This window comes from Papaver somniferum, chromosome 2 (assembly GCF_003573695.1).
Source record: "Papaver somniferum cultivar HN1 chromosome 2, ASM357369v1, whole genome shotgun sequence".
NCBI classification, from domain to species: Eukaryota; Viridiplantae; Streptophyta; class Magnoliopsida; order Ranunculales; family Papaveraceae; genus Papaver; species Papaver somniferum.
In genome coordinates, this window is record NC_039359.1 from 93,604,484 (window position 1) to 93,612,831 (window position 8,348).

Genomic DNA, 8,348 nt, shown 5'->3' on the forward strand with positions numbered 1-8,348 from the left:
TTCTAGTTCTGTTATTGAGTCTATGTTTAGCTGTGGAGGCAAGGGTTTTATTAGGCGATGGATCGTATACACCATTAGGCAGCAGGCAAATGATGGTTATGATGAGCCGGAGAACAATGGAGACAAAAGATTGGTGGAGTACTAACAACTCTGAAGATGAAGCTATTGTTGCAACAAACAAAAGACTAATACCATCAAGTCCTGATCCATTGCATAATTAACAAGCAGAAACCTCAATGAATAGGGAAGGAACTGAATTTTTGTTGTGTATCAGTTGGTTGTCTCTACGCAGATTCAGTTTATTATGCGCTGTTATAAGAAGTTGTTTAGATATGGTTGTGTTTTGATTTGTAATGCTCATACATGTGTCTATAGATGTAAGAAACATATATATATATTGGAAACAAAATGGAATGGTACTTTTGTTGGATTCTTGCTAGAATTACTTTTTTATTAGTTTCAACTCAGTGTTGGTAATTGTGAAAATGAGATATGCCGGGCTGTTGAATGGTTGGGGAGAGGGGAGGACCAGCAAGTGCATGAAGGGATTGACGAATCTGACTAAGAGCCAGACTTGGTCCTAGTTAGATCGGTGGTAGGTCTGACTCGTACAAGGGCAACAGCCGGAGCTAACAAATTCCAACAGGAACAACAACCAAGTTTAACACGGAAATGATAAAATCATCCTAGCAGACTTTTATTTTATCCATAACTAAACCCACAAAATATGATTTCCCCTCCTACTATCAAACCTTGTTTTTCACTTAATTTAACAAAAGAAATAACAACAAACTCAAAAGGCTTAACAAATATTCAAACAAGGTTACGATATCACTGTAATCAAAAAGCATATTTCAATCAAGAGCTTGAAAGCCTGAACGAAACTGATGATGAGTGAGGGGTAATTTTGGTCCTTAAATATAAAATTGGGCTCACTATGAGAAATCGCCCAAGTTAGCGTGTTGACTACATTTTTTGCTCTCTCTAAACAAAAATCATCAAAATCACTGTCTTCTACTTTTTCTTCCCTTTGCCTTCAACTGTTGGAGGAGTTTGGAACGGGATGAAGGTCAAGCCACCCATGAAGGGTTGTAAAGCTGCTGGAATCTCAACACCATCTTCCTTCTGATAATTCTCAAGGATGCAACAAATGGTCCTCTCTGTTGCTGTCAGGGTTGAGTTTAGCAGGTGACAGTACTGTTTCACTTGGTCATTGCTCTGCAACAAATATTCAATAAGATACTTTCAATATAACTACCGAAACAACCTTTGATATGTTGGTTACCATGAGAAAGCTTCTTCAATAAGAAAATAATAATGCCATCAAAAGAAGATACCTTTTTCTGCCCAAATCGGATTTCCAATCTTCTAGACTGGAAGTCGGTACAGTTTGAGCAAGAAACTAGCTCTCTGTATGCATTTGAGGCAGGAAAATGTGCTTCAAGATCGTACTTCTTCGCAGCTGCATCATTCAAAGCACCCGAAACAATGGAAACAACTTGATAGGGCAAGTTTAGCTGTAACAAAAGATTTATATCAGAAAAACATAAATGATGCTGAGAGGAAACTCAAGAATAATAACACCCGAAACCTGAAACAATGTAGAATAATCCATGACACTTTCAAATGATCCATTATCAATGTAACAAAGAAAATCCAATACCTCCTTGTAGAAGTCCTCAGAGTTTTTAATCATTTCCTCGTGCATTTCCCAGGAGTCGGTAGCATTTGGGCTGGTCATGCAAAATTGTTCTACCTTCTCGAACTGATGAACTCGGAAAATACCTAAAGTATCTCGACCATGTGAACCAGCTTCTTTGCGGAAACAAGTAGAGTACCCTGCATATCTGGCAAAATAGGCAACGAGAAAGTACTGATTAAGAATTACAAATCACATTTAGGTTTGCTGCTGCAAGAATTTGGTTTCTCTAAGTTTTAATATCGTTAATAACAATAATATGCTCTTTGTTTTATTTATTGACAACACATTTGAGTAGTACTCTTGAAAAGAAATCCACAAAATTGACAATGAAAAAGGAGGAAGAAGAAGGGAACTTAAAAAGAAGTAAAAATCTGCCATAATGTATAAGAATATCATCAGAGTTTAACCTTATTGGCAGTTGTGTAGGATGGATCCAATCATCTAGATGATATGCACACAGTGGCTGTTCAGCTGTGGCAATCAGATACTTATCATCTCCCTCACCTGTGACCTGTCAAATATCAAACCCAATCAATCACAACATAACAAAGTTTCAGTTAACATCATATAGCTGTCTTTCCCAAATCTGGGAACACACATTCAACTTCGATCATACAGTTTTTTCCCACTCACCAGCAAAAATGTATATTGGATCTAAATCAATTGAATTTAAATAGTCTCTTCTCCTAATGAGCCAAAATAGTACTCAGATGCACCTAACATTCTAACAGCCAAGAGAAATTCTTACTTTGTAAAGTTCTTCGTCGAATTGAGCTAGCTGAGCACACTTTGCCATTATATCTTTTCTCATGAAGAATGGAGTTTGTAGAAGGGTATAGTTCCGCTTTCCCAAGAATGCAAAACCAAAATTGATAAGTGCCTGATTAAGAAGTACCCCAACTCCTTTCAAGTAGAAACCTCTTCCTCCAGCAACATTAGCACCTACATAATAATTAAAGACTTGAGAAATACTATTTGCAATATGCATCCCATCAGATGTATATCCAAAAGTTTCTAATTATCTTTTTGATATGCCAAAACTAAGGAGTCTGGACAAGAGTAGATATTAAAATTTAGAAAGCTTACAACATTTCAATAAAACAAATAAAAATAAACATATAATAAATCAGAATCCAATTCTTGCTGTAAATTTAGTTATGATTAAGAGCATCCAGAATGGGTAATATAAAATGGTATATTTATCATCTAGGGTGCGGAATTGCTATTATACCATTTTGATAGGTGTTTTAAACACCTTTCACTTTTAGGAGGTGTTTTAAACACCGCCAATGTCAGATGCAGCCACGTAGGCAATGTTTAAAACATTGTATTTTAGCTGATCCTTCTTAGCCTTATTTTAAACTTTCCATTATAGGATAGCATTTGTTCACTGCAACCCTTTACCGTTGTTGAGGCTCTAAGAGGACAAACACACTTGTAAAAACAATAATGTCTTCTCCAGACACCACGTAACTATACCCTTACAAAATCTGCACAATTTGTCCAATCACAAATTTCATGGCAACTGTTCTTGTCATAAGGATTGGATTCAGTCCTTGAAATTACCCATATAACATTATTTCGTGTCAATCGAGTTAAATAAGCCGGCCTCGTGCAGAAAATCTACTACCATAAGCAACAAAGCTGCTCAAACTAAAGAAGAAGAAAATTTTGCATCAGCAAATAGGTTACCTTTCTTGAGATCAGCAATTCCAAGAAGCTCAACAAGTTCAACGTGATTTTTCAACTTAGGTTCTGTCCTTTTCTCTCCCCATGTTCGGACTACCAAATTATTAGCCTGTACAAGAAGAAGAAAAATATTAACTCCAGTAAAAGACCTATACAAATTAGACCAGTGCAAAATTAGACCTAATATACATCAAATCAGAACCAAGGAACAAAATCATATACCTCATCATTGTCAACAGGAACAGAATCATGAACTAAGTTTCCAATCAAATCCAACTTAGAATACAACAAATCTTTTGCTGCTTGTACTTCAGCATCCTTGGCAGCTATCGACTGCTTGCACTCCTCTGAGCTTTTAATCTTTCCAGTAGCATCTTCACCAGACTTCAACACAGACAACACATCAATCAATCATTAAAAAACCTAAAAAAAAAATCAAACCAAGCAAACACACAAAACAAAAATCTACTCACAATTTTAAGTTTCCCAACTTCTTTGCTGATCTTATTTAAATCTTTCCTCAAATTATCCAATTCGAATTGACCTAAAACAACAACAACAAAAAACATCAATATTGTAAATCATCAAAAATCCGTATAAAACCCTAGAAAGAAAAACTCTAGCTACTTACGTTGACGCCATTCTATGTCTAGGCGTATAACCTCATCGACGAGTTCAACACTTCCAAATCTTCGACGTTGAGATTCGCGGATGATTTCTGGGTTGCCTCCTTTGTCTTCTCTAAATAGATTGATGTCTAACATTTTTGCTGCTTTCTCCGTCGAGTTGAGGAGAGGGTTTGAGATTTGAGAGTGAAAGAAAATAAAGAGAGAGAGAGAGAGAGGTCTTTAAGCCCTAATCTTGAGACAAACCGGTCAATCCGGGTTGGACTTGTATGGGTTTTGACTGATTTGGAATAAGTCAAACCGGTCCATCCTATTGGAGAGGCTACATTCTACTGCTGCTGGTCAAGGATGCAAGAGAAACAAAAGCCAATTCAGCACCATCTGAGCTCTGACATGGAATCCATCAAAACAAGATACAGTGCAACACTTTTTTTCCCAAGATCACTTGAGGCTAAGATGAGTTTGAATATCTTGAAGTTCTTGCAGTCTAATCAAGCTTTTGGTTTCTTGCAAGAGAAAAGGATGTAAACTGCACCAGCTCCAATGGTGACCAAAGTTGTAGCTACAACTACTAAATCTAGGTTTCTCAATCAAATTCATCTGAACCCAAGGGAAAGAAAAAAAATACATACATAAGAACAACTCCCATGTTCAATGGATCTTAAAAGATAGAAATAAGTTTAAAGTGACTCGCAGTAAGATAGAAATCATAAAACATGTCTTCATTGTTTTCCATTAAAACGCAGTTTCAAGGGTCGATGCCGGTCTATGGGAGTCTATTATACTTACAAGCTCCACAAACAGAAACAGTAGTAATTAGTAGGTTTTTAAAGTATGTAATAATTTGTTTCTTCCCAGCTAATGGAATCCATTTCTTGTATTCAAAACAAGAACACCAAAAAAGATCAGTGAATACGGCGTATGGGTAAAGGGGACAAACTGCAACTTGATAGTATAGGTAGATCAGATTCAGCACATTCTCCCCAACTGATAGTCGTACTCGTATCAGGTTCACCAGCAGGGGAACTGGCAGATTAAGTTTGACTGTATTTATCTTTCGCGTCTTTGCCCTCTCAACTGCTTCAGAAATATTCTGGAGTGTCATTGAATCGTTTGTGAAGTCAAATCCATTTCTCTTTAACTCGCTCAAAATCATTACCAGCAAGTGCTTATCATCATCATCGATGGTCAATGTTTCCTGGGACGAGAGGTGAAACAAGCAGCAGTTATTAGTAAAAGATCTAAAATATCTAAGAAAATTCACTCAAATAGACCATATGTAACATACCCAAGTACGAATCTGAAATACTTGATCAAGAAAGACTCGAAGTCCGCATCCAGTGCCTAAATTGTCATAGGGAGAGAAGTCTTCAATTTTTGCAATATGAGTAATCTTGAGGTCTTTTATATTTAGAGCATCAAGTGCACTATCCATCAAACTTCTTATATGTTCTTTAAAAAGTGAAGTTTCTACAAAACAGATGCCTGATGCTCTTACTCCATAGGTTGACTTTGCAGTCTCCTTAAGTTGCTTGAGATAGGAGTAACAAAAATAGCTCAAGTTATAATAACTCACGTCATCTCCTTTTTTGCATTCAAAGAATGAATGCCCTCTGTAAAGCTCAAGTACCTTTCTTATTAGTGGGGTGGAGGGCCTATTGTCATTTTGAGACTCATCATTTGCGCATACATACTTGAAAACTACCTTTGTTAGGTTGCAATCAGGAAGTTTCTTGGTATGGTTCTGTTACATACTATCATAATACAATAAGAAAAGACATAAAATCAAAATTTATAATTCTTGATAACAATAATCCAAAAGGTGGAAAAAACAACTAACCTGCGCACTTGGATCACTTTGATCTGCTTTTGAGCTGGAGCGGAAACAAAAATATAAAATCAATTTAGTAAATAAGAAGTTGCAGTAACATTCATGGAATAGGGAAAGAATCATAATCACCAGTATGCTCTACTACCCAAACTTGTGAATTGTGGACTAGTCCGTGGTGATTTTGGTAATTTCGGGTATGTGGGTGAGAAACAAATTTAAACCCTAAACGATGTACTGCAAGGGAGTACTTTAGATTCGAGAGATCAATCTGTACAAATCCGGCTTACACCAAGAAATGGTCGTTCCAGACTTGCTTCGGTCACAAAGTGAAGGAGAAGGGTTGGTTTTGGGGATGGAAGCGAAGAGAGTGTTGAGACCAGAATAGTTGATTCTGTAAGAGTAGTTGTTTTACGACTTGTATCAGAAAGTGGGAAGCTAACATATGGGAAAGCTAGCAAATGTTTTTCTGAGTGTTGTATGCTCCTGACAAGAACTTGTTGTTCGGTGGAAATAGGTAAGACCTATTTATACAAGTCGAAGTGAAACGTACTCTGGTCTCGTAAGAAATGGAAAACGGACGAGTAAATGTGAGGAGGTGGTAACTGGTAACACCTGGAACTGATGTTCCATAAAAGAAATCTTTTTACCATTACTCCCAGTATTTACAAACCGCCTCATCCTTATGACATTGTCTTGTAACGGGCGTAGTGTACGCCGCACGCTGTAAACCGCCAAACCAATACCCAATGAGCATCCTCCAGTTTGTGACATGTGTTGATGTCTCGAGTGTTTTCATGGAAAACATGTAGCATGTTGCTGATGTCTGGCAAGTTGAGCTTGGGAGACTTGCCGGCTCGGTGGTGACCTTCGACGGTCAAGATTTTGCATCTAAGATGGAAGGGTGGCCGTTGATTGTCGCACGCCTTCGTTTGGCAACCGTGAAGGGAAGGCCGGCATGGCATGGCTTAGGCGCGGCAAGGTGGCTGGAGCGGCATGCCTGGGCATGTTTTAGGCGCGGCCAAACTAGGGTTTTGGCGTTGGGCCAAAGGTTACCATGCGTTGGTTGGTGACCTTGGACGGCTGAGATTTGCATCTAAGATGGAAGGGTGGCCGTTGATTGTCGCACGCCTTCGTTTTGGCAGCCGTGAAGGGAAGGCCGACATGGCATGGCTTAGGCGCGGCGAGGTGGCTGGCGCGGCATGCCATTGGCACATGTGGCATGGTCGACATGCCTTGGAATGTTTTAGGCGCGGCCAAACTATGGTTTTGGCGTTGGGCCAAAGGTTACCATGCGTTTGTTGGTGACCTTGGACGGCTGAGATTTGCATCTAAGATTGAAAGGAGGCCGTTGATTGTCGCACGCCTTCGTTTTGGCATCCGTGAAGGGAAGGCCGGCATGGCATGGCTTAGGCGCGGCAAGGTGGTTGGCGCGGCATGCCATTGGCACATGTGGCATGGTCGGCATGCCTTGGCATGTTTTAAGCGCGACCAAATTAGGGTTTTGGCGTTGGGCCAAAGGTTACCATACGTTGGTTGGTGACCTTGGACGGCAGAGATTTGCATCTTAGATGGAAGGGTGGCCATTGATTGTCGCACGCCTTCGTTTTTGCAGTCGTGAAGGGAAGGCCGACATGGCATGGCTTAGGCGCGGTAAGGTGGCTGGCGTGGCATGCCATTGGCACATGTGGCCTGGTCGGCATGCCTTGGCATGTTTTAGGCGCGACCAAACTAGAGTTTTGGCGTTGGGCCAAAGGTTACCATGCATTGGTTGGTGACCTTGGACGGCTAAGATTTGTATCTAAGAAGGAAGGGTGGTCGTTGATTGTCGCACGCCTTCATTTTGGCAGCCGTGAAGGGAAGGACGGCATGGCATGGCTTAGGCCCGACATGCCATTGGCATATTTGGCATGGTCGACATGCCTTGGCATGTTTTAGGCGCGACCAAACTAGGGTTTTGGCGTTGGTCCAAAGGTTACCATGCGTTGGTTGGTGACCTTGGACGGCTAAGATTTGGATCTAAGAAGGAAGGGTGGCCGTTGATTGTCGCACGCCTTCGTTTTGGCAGCCGTGAAGGGAAGACCGGCATGGCATGGCTTAGGCGCGGCAAGGTGGTTGGCGCGGCATGCCATTGGCACATGTGGCATGGTCGGCATGCCTTGGCATGTTTTAGGCACGGCCAAACTAAGGTTTTGGAGTTGGGCCAAAGGTTACCATCCGTTGGTTGTTGACCTTGGACGGCTAAGATTTGCTTATAAGATGGAAGGATGGCCGTTGATTGTCGCACGCCTTCGTTTTGGCAGCCGTGAAGGGAAGGCCGACATGGCACGGCTTAGGCGCGGCATGCCACTGGCACATGTTGCATGGTCGGCATGCCTTGGCATATTTTTGGCGCGGCCAAACTAGGGTTTTGGCGTTGGGCCAAAGGTTACCATGCATTGGTTGGTGACCTTGAACGGCTGAGATTTGCATCTAAGATGGAAGGGTGGCCGTTGATTGTCGC

The 8,348-nt window shown here is 40.7% G+C and overlaps 2 protein-coding genes across 2 annotated transcripts in view; both read right to left on the reverse strand.

Moving 5' to 3' along the window:
• Positions 1 to 713: 713 nt before the first annotated feature.
• Positions 714 to 4,220, reverse strand: LOC113348434 (serine--tRNA ligase-like). Its single transcript, XM_026592204.1, has 9 exons — positions 4,023 to 4,220; positions 3,865 to 3,935; positions 3,614 to 3,775; positions 3,395 to 3,500; positions 2,451 to 2,644; positions 2,110 to 2,213; positions 1,664 to 1,847; positions 1,338 to 1,517; positions 714 to 1,218 (listed from the first exon to the last, which is right to left on the reverse strand). The coding sequence occupies exons 1-9, from the start codon at positions 4,153 to 4,155 to the stop codon at positions 1,015 to 1,017; spliced, it is 1,338 nt and encodes a 445-aa protein (XP_026447989.1). The 5' UTR covers positions 4,156 to 4,220; the 3' UTR covers positions 714 to 1,014.
• A 132-nt stretch (positions 4,221 to 4,352) lies between these two features.
• The window catches only part of LOC113351628, a 22,335-nt gene continuing 18,339 nt past the window's right edge, over positions 4,353 to 8,348 (reverse strand). The window contains exons 2-6 of the mRNA XM_026595578.1: positions 5,858 to 5,891; positions 5,648 to 5,761; positions 5,306 to 5,548; positions 4,958 to 5,215; positions 4,353 to 4,617 (exon numbers count right to left, since the gene is read on the reverse strand). Coding sequence (XP_026451363.1) covers positions 4,459 to 4,617; positions 4,958 to 5,215; positions 5,306 to 5,548; positions 5,648 to 5,761; positions 5,858 to 5,891 — 808 coding nt within the window. The 3' untranslated portion in view covers positions 4,353 to 4,458. The remainder of the gene's footprint in view (positions 4,618 to 4,957; positions 5,216 to 5,305; positions 5,549 to 5,647; positions 5,762 to 5,857; positions 5,892 to 8,348) is intronic.

Coding starts and splice junctions, on each gene's coding strand:
- LOC113348434 (XM_026592204.1), bottom strand. CDS start 4,155: ATGTTAGACATCAATCTATTTAGAGAAGACAAAGGAGGCAACCCAGAA. Junction 2,214..2,450: donor TCGACGAAGAACTTTACAAA/GTAAGAATTTCT, acceptor GATATTTGACAG/GTCACAGGTGAGGGAGATGA. Junction 1,219..1,337: donor TCCGATTTGGGCAGAAAAAG/GTATCTTCTTTT, acceptor TATTTGTTGCAG/AGCAATGACCAAGTGAAACA.